Here is a 15,762-nt window from a genome sequence, read left to right on the forward strand (position 1 = left end):
TCGTGCTAGTTTATAAATAGAGCTTTTATCAGTGGACTCATCACACTGCTTCAAATGTTATGCTGCATCCTACGATGAACAACATTTGCAGGACCTGACCGAGGACAGGACGAGAGAACAGGCTGGTCGCACCTCTGGCGTAAGTAATTTCTCTAACATAGATGTAGAGCAGGATTTTATTTGAAAACATAACTTTTATATTTCCGGGGGTCAAGTAAATGCACAAAATGCATTAGGCTATTTGGGTAACACTTTATATTAATTCATTTACACTTAAATTAAACAGAAAAGAAAGCAGGTGCATGATTTGCAATGGCAACCAATACAAATTAATAACCGTTCCTTACCTAAATCCTGCGTTTGGACCAAACTCGGTTGCCGATTATAATCGCACAGGGATTATTATAGGTATAAAACCATAAAAAAAAAATCAAATATAGGACAACCTTAGAGGGTTTTTATCAGGTAAATGCCAAGGAAACATGTTTCATTGTTTACCTAGATGTACTAAAATAATTAAAACTGAATTAAAAATTAATACAAACTATATGGACCTAAAACTAATAAAATAACACAATGAATGTCAGTGTGGTTTTATTGTGTCCACTTGTTTACCCAACAGCTATAGCAAAAAGATACAATTATTGTAATTTTAAATTAAGTTAACTTTGTGTCCTGTAATATGTTTAATGGAACATATGATTAGATTTTATTTACAATTCCAGTGCGCTTGTAAATACAAAATAAATTGTTTGCATTTAAGTGATTTAACAATAAAAACTGGTAGTTATTCTCTAAACTGAAAATTACTGCTGTTTATTAAACAGAAATAAACAGTTTATTGCCTGATTTAATTAATGTCATTATTCTGCCAATGTTACGTAATTGTTCTGTATGAACAATGGAGTTGCTAAACACAATTCTACTAGTTTTATGAGTCCGTATTCAACAGAAGACAGTGATTCAACATGCAGCAACGACTAGATGCTGATGCAGACAGGTTCCTGACGGGTTGGATGTACACAACAATAGTGCAGAGCAGACACACAATGAAACATGGAACTTCTGCCCTTAAACCTCAGGAGTGCCTGTATTTACTCTTTACACCCAAACCTAGATACTGTCAGAGTCTGCATTAACACAGATCCATACAGTAATAGAACCGAGTGGATTAAAGGATGAGACTGAGATTATGTCAGCGGGGAAGCAAATTGTTTTGAAAAGTGAAAATGGTCACATTCCCACCTCATGAAAGTATTCAATCTGAATGATATTAAGTAACCTTTTATTTGGACATCAGGCGGTTCTGTAGGTGTTTGCAGGCTGCTGACAGCTTGATAGCTTCTTTAATGCATCAAGCTGTGTAATATGGGTGAGAGAACAAGTCAAGGACAAAGATTTCATGAACTATGCTGAAACATGAGTATGTTTGTCTGCTGTTAGTGGCGTGGAGTCAATGGCAGTGAAGGACTGGCTTAGTCCATCAGGCAGGGCTGGGCAGTGGAGCGGGCATTGTGGGTCATGCTGTTGACGCACAAGATCTTATGATTTCTGGCACTTGCTACGAATTTCCATTGTCAGCAGTTGTTCCTGTTAGGTCTGTCTTTGGTTACTGCTTGTGCTTCTTGGTGCTGTTTCAAAGAGCTGATAGGTTTTATAATAACCTTAGTGTTTAGCAGTTAGAATTCTTAAGATAATTGAAAATAGTTTTATGGAATCTTCAAATGTTGGTTTTTTTAATTTATTTTTATTTTATTAATTTTTTTGGTCACAACATTGTAATTTGCACAGTAAGATGTGAAACCGGCTGAAAAGGTGCTGACACGGATACAACTGCAAAAGATTTTTCATGTTGACTTCAACTACCGAAGGTATAAAAAAAATAATATAATATAAAATAATATAATTTTTATTGAAAAAAAATGATTTTTTTTTTCAATAAAAAAAAGAAAAAATCTAAATGATAACATTCTAAAAACAAATAATTTTAGTAATATTTTGTTGAAACATTTTAGATTGTATATGCAATATTGTGTATATACATAACCCTTTAAAAGTTTGGGATCAGTACAATTTTAAAAAAGAAGAAAGAAATTGATACATTTATTCAGCAAGGACACATTCAATTGTTTAAAAGTGACAGTAAATAAATGTATAATGTTACAAAATATTTAAATGCTTTTGAATTTTCCATTCATCAAAGAATAAAAATTTTTTTTTTTTTTAAATGTATCAAAGTTTCCACAAAAAATATTAAGCAGCAAATCAAAACATAAAAATCTTACCATCCCCAAACTTTTGAATGGTGATGTATAGGTCAGTGTTGTTATTGTTAACTAAAACTATTAAAAATCATTTTGGTTGGTTTGTTAGGGTCCCCCTTGGTCCGTTCGCCCGCGGGGCCGCACCAGTTGCACCGCCCAAAGGATGGCCCTGTGCTAAACTAAAGTCCGGCCGTACCCCTCGGTCCCTGCTTAAAACTATTAAAAATAATTTTGGTAATCGAAATGAAGCTGAAATGAAATAAATAAATAAAAAAATAAAAAAAAATCATTAAAATTTTAGATATTGCCTTGGCAACTAACTGAAATAAATCAAATTTAAGTAAATTTTTAATGAAGTCACTGATTTGTATTATAGATATATAGATCAGTGGTTAAAATCCTATAACAAAATGTAAAATAAAAATATATTAAAGCTAAACAGAAATGTTAATATAAAAAAAAATTAAAGCTACACAAGCACATAAGATTATTATAACTATAAAATGAAAACAGAAAAAATATAAATAAAATCTAATTCTAAATATGAATAAATACTATAATACTAAAATAACACTGGTATAGGGTTACATACCGTAATGTTGAAATTCTGCGATAATATTTTACAGAAGGTGAGATTCAGCATGGAGAGGTACTTGAGCGACCCACCGGATGGCGGCTATGGCTGTGTCGTGGTCACCTCGGCCTTCTTCATCATGGGCCTCACTGCTGCTGTTTTTAAAAACTTTGGCCTGTTTTTCCTCGAAATCCAAAGTCACTACGATGTCCTTAACAGTACTACCTCATGGGTGACCTCAACCACTATTGCTGTGTTTCATTTGGGAGGTGAGGAATGCTTTTATGTTCTGCCTTTTTCAAATTGTTATCAACAGAAACTATATGAATACTCTCAGAACAGGTATAACAAATTGTCTGAAACTGACATTTAATGATGACACCAGACCTGCATAATGAGACATGTTTTTCTCATCTGTTTAGCTCCTCTGGCCAGTGCTCTCAGTATGCACCTGTCCCAGCGCACTGTCATCATGGTCGGAGGGCTTCTGGCTGCCTCAGGAATGATTATTGCCTCTTTGGGCCTCAGCCTGCCTTGGATGTATCTGTCTGTTGGTGTACTCCAAGGTAAATTTAGTTTTCAATAATTATGCAATACTGAATTGCAGCACACAATGCTCTTTTTTTTAACTAATACAAGATTTATTAGTGATTATAAAATCACGGGAATAAATTACATTTTAAAATATATTCAAATAGAAAACCGTTGTTTTAAATAATAAAAATATTTATTTAAATAGTAAAATAATGTTGAATAAATAATATTGAAAATAGATTTTCAACTAACAACTAAATTAAATCAACGTGTGAGCATCCTTTGCGTTTAAAGCAGCTTTTGCCCTAGGTGCACTCACGCATAGTTTTTCAGGGAGCTTTGCAGGTAGGTTTCTCAAAGCACAGTTCTTCTGGATTTAGTCTGTCTCCGTTTGTTCTGTTTCTTCATGTGATTCCAGACAGACTGGGTGATGATCAGATCTCTGTGTGGAGCACTGGCTGTTGTTAGAATCCTTGTGCAAACAAAAATCTCACTGAATTATTACAATTAATGGCAAAATGATTTTTTGGAAATGTAAACTGATATTTCCTGCTGACACACTACAACAAAAGATAGAAATAACTGACTTAAAGGGATAGTTCACCCAAAAATGAAATTCTTTCATTTCGTTAAAAGTCATCATTTACTCACCCTCAAGTAGTTCCAAACCTGTATGAATGTCTTTGTTCTGCTGAACACAAAGGAAGATATTCTGAAGAATGTGGGAAACAGAGCAGTTCTGGCGCACCATTGACTTCCATAGTATTTTTTTTTTCCTATTATGGAAGTCAATGGTGCGCCAAAACAGCCTGGTTACAAACTTTCTTCAGAATATCTTCCTTTGTGTTCGGCAGAACAAAGAAATTCATACAGGTTTGGAACTACTTGAGGGTGAGTAAATGACAGAATTTTTGGGTGAACTATCCCTTTAAAACCATTTTTTAGCTGGTGAAAATACTAGTGTTCTACAACCCGAATTCCGGAAATGTTGGGACGTTTTTTCAAATTTGAATAAAACGAAAACTAAAACACTTTCAAATCACATGAGCCAATATTTTATTCACAATAGAACATTGATAAATGTTTAAACTGAGAAATTTTACAATTTTATGCACAAAATGAGCTAATTTCAAATTTGACGCCTACTACAGGTCTACAGTATCTGGAGTTTTGGTGTTGGAATTTGGTCCCATTCTTGCCTGATATAGGTTTCCAGCTGCTGAAGAGTTTGTGGGCGTCTTTGACATATTTTTCATTTAATGATGGGCCAAATGTTCTCTATAGGTGAAAAATCTGGACTGCAGGCAGGCCAATTCAGCACCCGGACTCTTCTACGATGAAGCCATGCTGTTGTAATAGCTGCAGTATGTGGTTTTGCATTGTCCTGCTGAAATACACAAGGCCTTCCCTGAAATAGATATCATCTGGAGGGGAGCATATGTTGCTCTAAAACCTTTATATACACCTTTCAGCATTCATAGTGCCTTCCAAAGCATGCAAGCTGCCCATACTGTATGCACTTATGCATTCTCATTCCATCAGAGATGCTGGCTTTTGAACTGAACGCTGATAACACGCTGCAAGGTCTCACTCCTCTTTAGCCCGGAGGACACTGCGTCCATGATTTCCAACAAGAATGTCAAATTTGGACTCGTCTGACCATAGAACACTTTTCCACTTTGAAACAGTCCATTTTAAATGAGCCTTGGCCCACAGGACACGACGGCGCTTCTAGACCATGTTCACATATGGCTTCCTTTTTGCATGATAGAGCTTTAGTTGGTATCTGCAGATGGCATGGCGGATTGTGTTTACTGACAGTGGTTTCTGGAAGTATTCCTGGGCCCATTTAGTAATGTCAATGACAGAATCATGCCGATGAGTGATGCAGTGTCGTCTGAGGGCCCGAAGACCACGGCATCCAACAAAGGTCTTCGGCCTTGTCCCTTACGAACAGAGATTTCTCCAGTTTCACTGAATCTTTTGATGATGTTATGCACTGTAGATGATGAGGTTTGAAAAGGCTTTGCAATTTGACGTTGAGGAACGTTGTTTTTAAAGTATTCCACAATCTTTTTACGCACTCTTTCACAGATTGGAGAGCCTCTGCCCATCTTTACTTCTGAGAGACTCTGCCTCTCGAAGACATCCCTTTCATAGCTAATCATGTTACAGACCTGATGTCAATTAACTTAATTAGTTGCTAGATGTTCTCTCAGCTGAATCTTTTCAAAATTTCTTGCTTTTTCAGCCCTTTGTTGCCCCTGTGCCAGCTTTTTTGAGACCTGTAGCAGGCATCAAATTTGAAATGAGCTCATTTAGTGGATAAAAGTGTAAACGTTCTCCATTTAAAAATTTATGTTCTATTGTGAATAAACTATTGGCTCATGTGATTTGAAAGTCTTTTAGTTTTCATTTTATTCAAATTTTAAAAAACGTCCCAATATTTCCGGAATTCGTGTTGTAATAATTTTGGCCACCACTGTGTGTGTGTGTGTAAACGTGTACCTGTTTTTCTATTCAAGTGGGGACTTAAACCTGAATACACACAGACTCATGGGGACTCGTGTCACGGTGGGGACCTAAATTGAGGTCCCCACGGGTAAACATGCTAACAAATCACACAGAATGAAGTTTTTTGAAAATCTAAAAATGCAGAAAGTTTCCTGTAAGGGGTAGATTTAGGTGTAGGGTTGGTGTAGGGCAATAGAACGTGCGGTCTGTACAGTTGAAAAAGCATTACGCTTATGGAGAGTCCCCACAAGGATAGCAAACCAGACGTGTGTGTGTGTGTATATATATATATATATATATATATATATATATATATATATATATATATATATATATATATATATATATATATATATATATATATATATATATATATATATATATATATATATATATATATATATATATATATACACACACACACACATATAAGGCTGGAGTTATGACTGCTGAAAATTCAACTATGGCAGCATAGAAATAAATGATTGTAAAATATATTAAAAAATTTTACATATTACATAATATATTACAAAATGGTTATTTTCAATTGTAATAATATTTTACAATATTACTGTTTTACTATATTTTGATCAAATAAATGCAGCCTTGGTGATCATAAGAGACTTCTTTCAAAAACATAAAAAATCATACCAACTCCAAACATTTCATCTATATTGCACATTTTTAGTTTTTAATTAATACTTTGATTATTGATTCCTTCATTTGGTGACACTCCTAGTCCTCCATAGTGATTATTTAACTTTTTATTTTTTGTGATCTAGGACTTGGCATCTCATTTTCTTGGATACCAGCTAACAGCATGGTCAGCCATTATTTCAGACGCTGGCGTCCCATTGCCTATGCTATTGCTAGTTCTGGAGAGTGTGTCTTTGCCATGGGATTCAGCCCATTTTTCCAGTGGCTTATTGACAACTATTCTTGGCAGGGGGCTCTACTGATCATCGGTGGTCTTCAGTTGAATCTGTGTGTGTGTGGTGCTCTGATGAAACCCTTCCCAGTTGCACAAACCTCTATCCAAGACAAACCGGTTCTGGAAGAAAGCAGGACATCAAAAAAAGGCACTTTCCAGTGGTCCCTTTTGCAGAGGCCTGAGCTGCTGCTATATATTGTGTTTGCCATCTTAGCGGCGGCGGGTTTCTTCATCCCACCTCTGTTTCTGGTGCCCTATGCCAGCAGTTTGGGCATGGAGCAGTACTGGGCGGCCTCGGTTCTGTCAGTGCTGGCATTGGCAGACCTGCTGGGCAGACTAGCGTGCGGGTGGCTGGCTAACCTGCGGCTCGTGAGAAACCTGCAGCTGCTGACCATGGTGGTCACTGCACAGGGGGTGGTGCTGCTTCTGCTTCCCATTGCACAGAGCTACTGGAGTATCCTGGTCTTTGCCTCATTCTATGGCTTCCTGTTTGGCTGTGTGGTGGCCATCCATGTGACGATTATTGTGGATATTGTTGGACTGGAGGGCTTTGACAGCGCTCTAGGGCTCTTCATGCTGTTACGGAGCTCTGGAGGATTTGTGGGTCCACCTGCAGCAGGTCAGTGCGTGCCATTAACTTTCATGCATGTCAGACTAAAGGTGCATTCACTCCAAGAGCGCTAACTATAAAGGTGATCACTATAACTATAACAATAACTATATTAGTGCCCACAGCGGGGGTGTCAAACTCAGTTCCTGGAGGGCCGCAGCCCTGCAGAGTTTTGTTCCAACCCTGCTCCAACACACTGAAGGACTTGATTAGCTGGATCAGGTGTGTTTAATTAGGGTTGCATCTAAACTCTGCAGTTTGACACCCCTGGTCCACAGCAATGGACGATAACATTTTATAAGCACGTGCTGCACGTTTGGTTTAAAGAGCCGGTTCACCCAAACATGTAAATTCTGTCATTATTTATTAATGTCGTTCCGAACCTGTATGACTTTCTTTCTTCTGTGGAACATGAAAGAATCTATAGAAAATCATACTTAAAGAAGATATTTTGAAATGATATGAGGGTGAGTAAATGATGCCAGAATTAAAATTTTTGGGTGAACTAAGCCTTTAATAATTTAACCAGCATTTATTTACTTATGTACTAAAGGTGTAAAAATGTATTAGTGCATTGTGATGGATCATGATGAAAAATTTAATTAAATAATTTATAAAAAATTCTTAGAAGTTTTAAAACCTGTCTTTGTCAATATTCATGTGTCTTCAGCATGTATATTATTAGTCGCTTTGTATAATAATAATAATTAATAATCTAATAAACTAAATCAAACCAAATTGTGAGCAAATTTCATGATGCATGGCAAAATTTAGTAAAAATCTTCATTGTGAATCATTGTCAGAGCAGATACTTACACCACTATTAGCTACATGCATCCTATTTGTAAAATACCATATAAATTAGTCTAAAATTATTCTTTTTAAAATGTATATAAAAAATATTTTTTAAATAGTGGTCCACTTTCATATTTTCATAATGTGACTGTTTAAACAGACACGTACTTTGATTTTTATGCAAATTGTCACTTTGCATTGTGTAGATACACTTTTGACAAATTTTGATAAAATGTTATGTTCATGTTGTTCATGTTCTGTCCATTTTGCTGCATACTCTTTTAGACCCCAAAACCATTTTAACGTTAAATTAGTTAAATAGTACATTCTCCTATTTCCTTACTTTAACTGCATAATGATGAGCCGGGCTAAGTAGGTAATGATGTGTAAATGTAGGTGTGCATGTTGACAGTCATTAATCTCTATTATGTCATAAAGGATGTAATGTTGCGAAACTGAAAAATTTTTTGCAGCTTACTTTACTTTACTTTAACGTTCTTTTTGGACTGTAGAAAAAGTTTCGAGTCAATTTTTATATTATTTTGAGTTCTTTTATTCCCAAGAGACTGAGCATGGCTCAATTCTATGATGGTGTTATAGTAGGGAGGATACAGTCACCGCTAACAGCAGGTTTTGTCTTTGTCTGTGTCACCCATCTCATGTTTCTGTTGTGTATCTATGTCACAGGCTGGCTGGTGGACTGGACTCATGACTTCAGTGCTAGTTTCTACTTATCTGGCCTCTGCCTTGTCCTGTCTGGGGTCTTCGTGGTGCTTGTTGACAGGCTGATGGAGAAGAAAAAACTCAAACTTCCAGATTCACGCACTGAGACTACAGATCATCCAGTACTAAAAGCGGACAGACCAGATGTTTAAAAGCCACTGAAGTTAATTTTCTAGTGTTTTACTTTTGTTATATGAACTTTTGTAAAGCCATATTATTATTATTATTATTATTATTATTATTATTATTATTATTATTATTATTATTAATGTTTTTACTTTTGAAAAAAGCTATAAGCATTTTATTATCTCAACCTCTCACCCCATAACTTCCAGACAGAGAGATGTTAGTTTAAGACTGTGACACCTTTGTAGCCACTTTTCAAGCTACTTAATTGTTCACAAACAATGACAAGAAATGTGCCATTCAGAGCCTGTTTGTGCCCTTAGAAGTAATTAAAGAAGCACTGCAGAGTGCAGAAATAATAATCACTTACAGAACAAGCATTCATGTTTGACTATTTTACAGTATCTGAATATCTGCAATATAAATAGTAAAATTTTTCTGTTTGTGTGCATTGCAGATACCACAAATTACATATGCATATAAGCTACATACAGTGGCTCCAAAAAAGTGAAGCGGCATCTGCAAACAAGTATTATCATTATCAGTCTTGAGGTAATTTTATTTTATTTTTTTTTTTACCATTGTTTTATTTAAAATATTACAAACTTCTTTCTGTGAAGTGTACTTGTACTGTATTAAAATACATTTTATTTGTTTTCGTACACTTTTTAATTGATGCAGTCCAAATACTTTTTGGGGCTACTGTATTGTTTCAGAAACCCACAAAGAACAAAGCCATGAGATTAGTTCATTGTTTTTATCAGGTGTTGAGGAAGTGGATTTGTTTACATCACTATTTAAATAAGTCTTGTTTTTATTGTATAATACCACATTTCTCTGAGTTTGTCGAGCAGTTCCTGTCTATTCTGTATATGTGGTGTACACGCGCACACACAGCTTTGGAATCACAAAGATGCCTTAGAAATGAAGAAATCTGCTTATATGGACAAAGCTGGCAAATGCGTTTTTACAAGGAATTTGCCACCTTTAACCTCAAAATAACAGCCAGCCAAATAATTTTGTACACTGAACTCATGTTCCAGAATTCTGTTCAATGTTCAGGTTTATGAAAAACAAACACAGACTGTTTATATCACATCTGACCATTTTATTAATTTACATGTGTTGTCAAACAGTTTGTTTCTGATATACAGTGGGGCAAAAAAGTATTTAGTCAGCCACCAATTGTGCAAGTTCTCCCACTTAAAAAGATGAGAGAGGCCTGTAATTTTCATCATAGGTATACCTCAACTATGAGAGACAAAATGAGAAAAAAAAATCCAGAAAATCACATTGTAGGATTTTTAAATAATTAATTGGTAAATTCCTCAGTAAAATAAGTATTTGGTCACCTACAAACAAGCAAGATTTCTGGCTCTCACAGACCTGTAACTTCTTCTTTAAGAGTCTCCTCTGTCCTCCACTCGTTACCTGTATTAATGGCATCTGTTTGAACTCGTTATCAGTATAAAAGACACCTGTCCACAACCTCAAACAGTCCAACTCCAAACTCCACCATGGCCAAGACCAAAGAGCTGTCAAAGGACACCAGAAACAAAATTGTAGACCTGCACCAGGCTGGGAAGACTGAATCTGCAATAGGTAAGCAGCTTGGTGTGAAGAAATCAACTGTGGGAGCAATTATTAGAAAATGGAAGACATACAAGACCACTGATAATCTCCTCGATCTGGGGCTCCACGAAGATCTCACCCGTGGGGTCAAAATGATCACAAGAACTGTGAGCAAAAATCCCAGAACCACACGGGGGGACCTAGTGAATGACCTGCAGAGAGCTGGGGCCAAAGTAACAAAGGCTACCATCAGTAACACACTGCGCCGCCAGGGACTCCTGCAGCACCAGACGTGTCCCCCTGCTTAAGCCAGTACATGTCTGGGCCCGTCTGAAGTTTGCTAGAGAGCATTTGGATGATCATATGGTCAGATGAAACCAAAATAGAACTTTCTGGTAAAAACTCAACTTGTCGTGTTTGGAGGAGAAAGAATGCTGAGTTGCATCCAAAGAACACCATACCTGCTGTGAAGCATGGGGGTGGAAACATCATGCTTTGGGGCTGTTTTTCTGCAAAGGGACCAGGACGACTGATCCGTGTAAACGAAAGAATGAATGGGGCCATGTATCGTGAGATTTTGAGTGAAAACCTCCTTCCATCAGCAAGGGCATTGAAGATGAAACGTGGCTGGGTCTTTCAGCATGACAATGATCCCAAACACACCGCCCGGGCAACGAAGGAGTGGCTTCGTAAGAAGCATTTCAAGGTCCTGGAGTGGTCTAGCCAGTCTCCAGATCTCAACCCCATCGAAAATCTTTGGAGGGAGTTGAAAGTCTGTGTTGCCCAGCAACAGCCCCAAAACATTACTGCTCTAGAGGAGATCTGCATGGAAGAATGGGCCAAAATACCAGCAACAGTGTGTGAAAACCTTGTGAAGACTTACAGAAAACGTTTGACCTCTGTCATTGCCAACAAAGGGTATATAACAAAGTATTGAGATGAAATGTTATTATTGACCAAATACTTATTTTCCACCATAATTTGCAAATAAATTCTTTAAAAATCCTACAATGTGATTTTCTGGATTTTTTTTTTTCTTCTCATTTTGTCTCTCATAGTTGAGGTATACCTATGATGAAAATTACAGGCCTCTATCTTTTTAAGTGGGAGAACTTGCACAATTGGTGGCTGACTAAATACTTTTTTCCCCCACTGTAAGTGTGCCAAATATGGTGGAATCCTGTTATTTAATCTAATAGCATTTCAGTCTGTTAGAACTTCCCCAAACACATGTACCAAAGATAAACAGCAGTGTTTTGTAAGTCATGTCTTAGTTTGCAGAGATGGATTTGCCTGTTTATGTGCAGTGTGTCTGAATTTGGGGTGATGAGAAGACTGTGCCTTAATTGCAAGCGACAATCAGGGAACTGCTATTTATTTTAATGTTCCCTTTGAGTTGCAATAAAATTAGCAGTAGAAAAATATTTTTTAGGTCAATCAGTTCAGATTTATTTCTGAATGGCAGGCTTTAAGAGGATCTGTGAGTGGAATAAAGGTCATTGGTTTAGACATTTGTTCAGAACTTTAATTACATGCAAGAATTGTTTGCATTGTTGACAGCCACTTGTTTTATAGGCCTATTTGTGGCATTTGAAAAGCTCTTTTCACATCTGTGAAACATTTTCACAGATAAAATTAAAAATTATAGTCTAGTACCACCAAACACTGGCACGTTATCTGTAATGTAGTCTACCAAAGCACTCCAAAAACACACAGTGGCCGTTTACACTGAGAAGTGATTCCAGTGAGTCCAGTGATTATCATCGGCTTGTATTGTACATGCGTAAGCGGAGGATTCGCTGTCTCTTCACTAGATGGCAGTATAACTACAGTAAGAGACGCACTTCTTGTGTTGCAGCGTAATGTACTGGAGGTCTGGTTTCATGCAATAAATATTTTCACTTTTTTTGTACACATCTCTTACTAATGAATGTACAGGTTTTGTGTGTTGGTTAAACCAAAAAAATAAAATAAAAATCTGTCATTACTCTTACGTCGTTCTTTCTTCTCTGAAACATGGTACTGACAGTGACACTATGGAAAAAGCAGAAAAGACAAAGTGACGTATGGTATGTCTATGACACGCAGGCGCAGTAGCGCGGTGACGTCACGTACCTACGTTACCTATGTATTTACCGTAAATACGCCGGTTCAATAATGGACCATTCACTTTCGGTTTTACTTACTTTTGTTTTCTTATAAATGTGCGTTTGTGTTGTGTTGACTTTTAATTGTAAGGATGCTTTGGTCTTAATCATATAGACAGTGTCATTGCAAATGTGTGCGATTTCAAACATTTATGACATGCTTTATGATATGTGTTAGTATAACAGTATCGTCCTAAAATTAGCCTTTAAAGATGTATTAAAATAGAGCAGAAATACTTATATTAATAAAGTAATGAATTGCATGCATTGCAAAAAATAAAAATAAATAAATACATACATACATACATGCATACATACATATACTGTATATATATATATATATATATATGTGTGTGTGTGTGTGTGTGTGTGTGTGTGTGTGTATGTATGTTTCTCATATTTGTCATCTTTTTCATTAACATTATCAAAAATTAATAGATACTGTAACAAATGTATTATTCATTGTTAGTTCATGTTAATTAATACATTAACTAGTGTTAACCAATGACACCTTATTGTAAAGTGTTACCTCTTAAATTTACCTTCATGTTCATATGACTTTTTAGGGACATTATCAGTGAGACGAAATTCAGAGAAGAGGCCCACTTCATATGTCTAGACAGATAGTTCTTTAACTCCTTAACATGTAGTGAATACTGTACAAAGTATTTGAGTGTCTGTCTCTCTTCTCATCTTTCTGTCTGTCTCATCTCAACTATCTGTTTTTTGTTTTGTTTGTTTTTTCCTGATAGACTGTATTGCCCTCAACTGTAAAACTTTCAAATTGTTCCAGGCTATGCTTTCTCAAGCCAAGCCAACCTAAATTTTGACTTGACAAACTTTTTTAATTTAGTTGGTTAATGCTGATTATAAATTAAACCTCTTAGGTACTTTACAGACAAAGCAAACAACACTCTTTTTCTAACACCATCCTATAATATTTAAAAATACATTTAAAATATTTTCCTTGTATGGCTCTTTTGCCTTTCCTCAAAATGATTTAATATTGTTTGTTCTTTTATGTAAATTAAGTGTCGTGAACTGGAGTGCATTTTCTGCACAATACAGACAGGAGTGCCGGGGGCCGTATTCACAGACCAGTGCCTACGGTGCAGTGAGATACTGTATTTAAAAACTGCACACCTAGGTATGTCGAGAATGGCAGGAGGGGAATCCTGCATGGGTTTTATTCATTCAAAGAATTTGAGGGCTACTGCTCGGTTGATTGTTGATTGTGATGGAGGTGAATTTCAGAATGAGTAGATGCAATTTTTTTTTTCTTTCTCATGTGTCATGTTTATAGTCTATGGTCTTAATCTATATTTGTATATACAATTATATTTTCTGTTTTGTTAGTATGCAATAATAACTTATTGAGTGTAAATTATAATTTTAATTCAAATTATTAAATGGATATCACCTTATTGGGACAATAAAGCCCTCCCTTACAACTTTTTGATTATTTCCTTAATTTTTATTGAAAATAAATGCTTTTTTGATGTGATTTGAAATTTGAAAAGGGAGAAAAAACTTTGCTAGAAGGCGGATTCGAACCTGTGTCGATCGCGTCAAAATGTGAAATCCACGCGTTTTACCATCTGCGCCACTAGAGTTGACGACTGAAGTTATCTTTTGTAATGTTGACTAGCCTAATAAGAAATATATAAGGTGCCGTTAAAGGGTAATATTACAATATACACAGTGAAGTAAAGTGCAACAGAATGTTAATAAATGTACTACACAGATATTACAGAATAAACTCTGTAATTCCGTATCATTTTACCTGAGATGAGACATGGTTAAAATCATGTATATGTGCTGTATTATATTTTATTGTTTTATTTTTTTTCCACCTTAGCATTCTTAATACTTTTACATTTTAGTATTCTGTTAAGTATGCGCATGCGTTTTTATGACGTGTTACGTCACGCACGACGCGAAAACACCTACCGTCACCACGTAATGCAAATTACACACGCAATGCGCGGTAAACACATACCTGACGTAGGTACCTGACGTCACCGCGCTACAGTCTGCAGCGAGGAGTGTCTCGATTATTTGGGCCTGTGAGGAAATTGAGCCGCCCACCCCTTGTTTCTAGGCAACCTTAAGCAAAATTAGTGATGTGACCACAAATATATAAAGAGTCCAGTGATCCAATTTACTCACCCTGTAATGGACAGAAGCCCATGAAACAATTGATAACTACATTTAAGTATATATATATATATATATATTTTTTTTTAATAAAAAGTTTTTTGTTGTTCAAAGTGATTTTTTGTATGTTCAAGGGTGCATGCTTCTTGTGTCTGAACAATTACAGACAAATCTGAAAGAAATATCACACCTGTTCGTGCTTTAGTAAGTTATAACATGTGGCTATACTGTTAGCATGATGTTAGCCCTAAACTGCTGGATGATTCAAGTTTGTTCAAATGGTAAGATTAGGGTCATTTAAATAAATATAAATAATAAATCCAGTGACTCATGGCTTATGATTATAAAGATTATTTTACTGTAATTCTACATTATATTTTATTAATTTTAGACCAAACATTTTTGATTTTGTTCTGAAAACTTTAATTTGATTTTTTTTTTTAAATTACCTTCAAAGTTGTGAACTGTATCTTTAAATAAAACCTTTAGGAAGTCTTCCATCTATCCATTCTATTATCCAAACCTCTTTGTCCTTGGTTGCAGGGAGCTGGAGCCTTACCCAGTGTCTTGAGCCACAGGAGGGGAAACTCCCTGGATGAATGGCCAGTCCATCACAAGGCTCACACATAGATTTTTAAGAAGTCATTCTTATTGAATTTCTATTCCTGTGATTTGGCATGAGGTGAAAATGTTCAGTTTTACTTCAGTAGCATAATCAATTTAACTCCATGTTGATTGAACAAAGATTTTTATTTATTTATTTTTTATTTATTTATTTATTTTTTTTGTGGAAAAAGCCATGTTTGAAAGCAGCT

General features: G+C 35.8%; 1 protein-coding gene across 1 annotated transcript; it reads left to right on the plus strand.

The window, feature by feature from the left end:
- Nucleotides 1–9,200, plus strand: zgc:114041 (uncharacterized protein LOC574425 homolog). The gene is made up of 5 exons (XM_058775938.1): nt 1–139; nt 2,891–3,107; nt 3,261–3,404; nt 6,669–7,436; nt 8,910–9,200. Exons 2-5 carry the CDS (start codon nt 2,906–2,908, stop codon nt 9,095–9,097), a joined length of 1,302 nt encoding a protein of 433 aa, XP_058631921.1. The 5' UTR covers nt 1–139; nt 2,891–2,905; the 3' UTR covers nt 9,098–9,200.
- Nucleotides 9,201–15,762: the final 6,562 nt, after the last annotated feature.

The sequence above is a fragment of the Onychostoma macrolepis genome, chromosome 05 (genome assembly GCF_012432095.1).
Source record: "Onychostoma macrolepis isolate SWU-2019 chromosome 05, ASM1243209v1, whole genome shotgun sequence".
Lineage (NCBI taxonomy): Eukaryota > Metazoa > Chordata > Actinopteri > Cypriniformes > Cyprinidae > Onychostoma > Onychostoma macrolepis.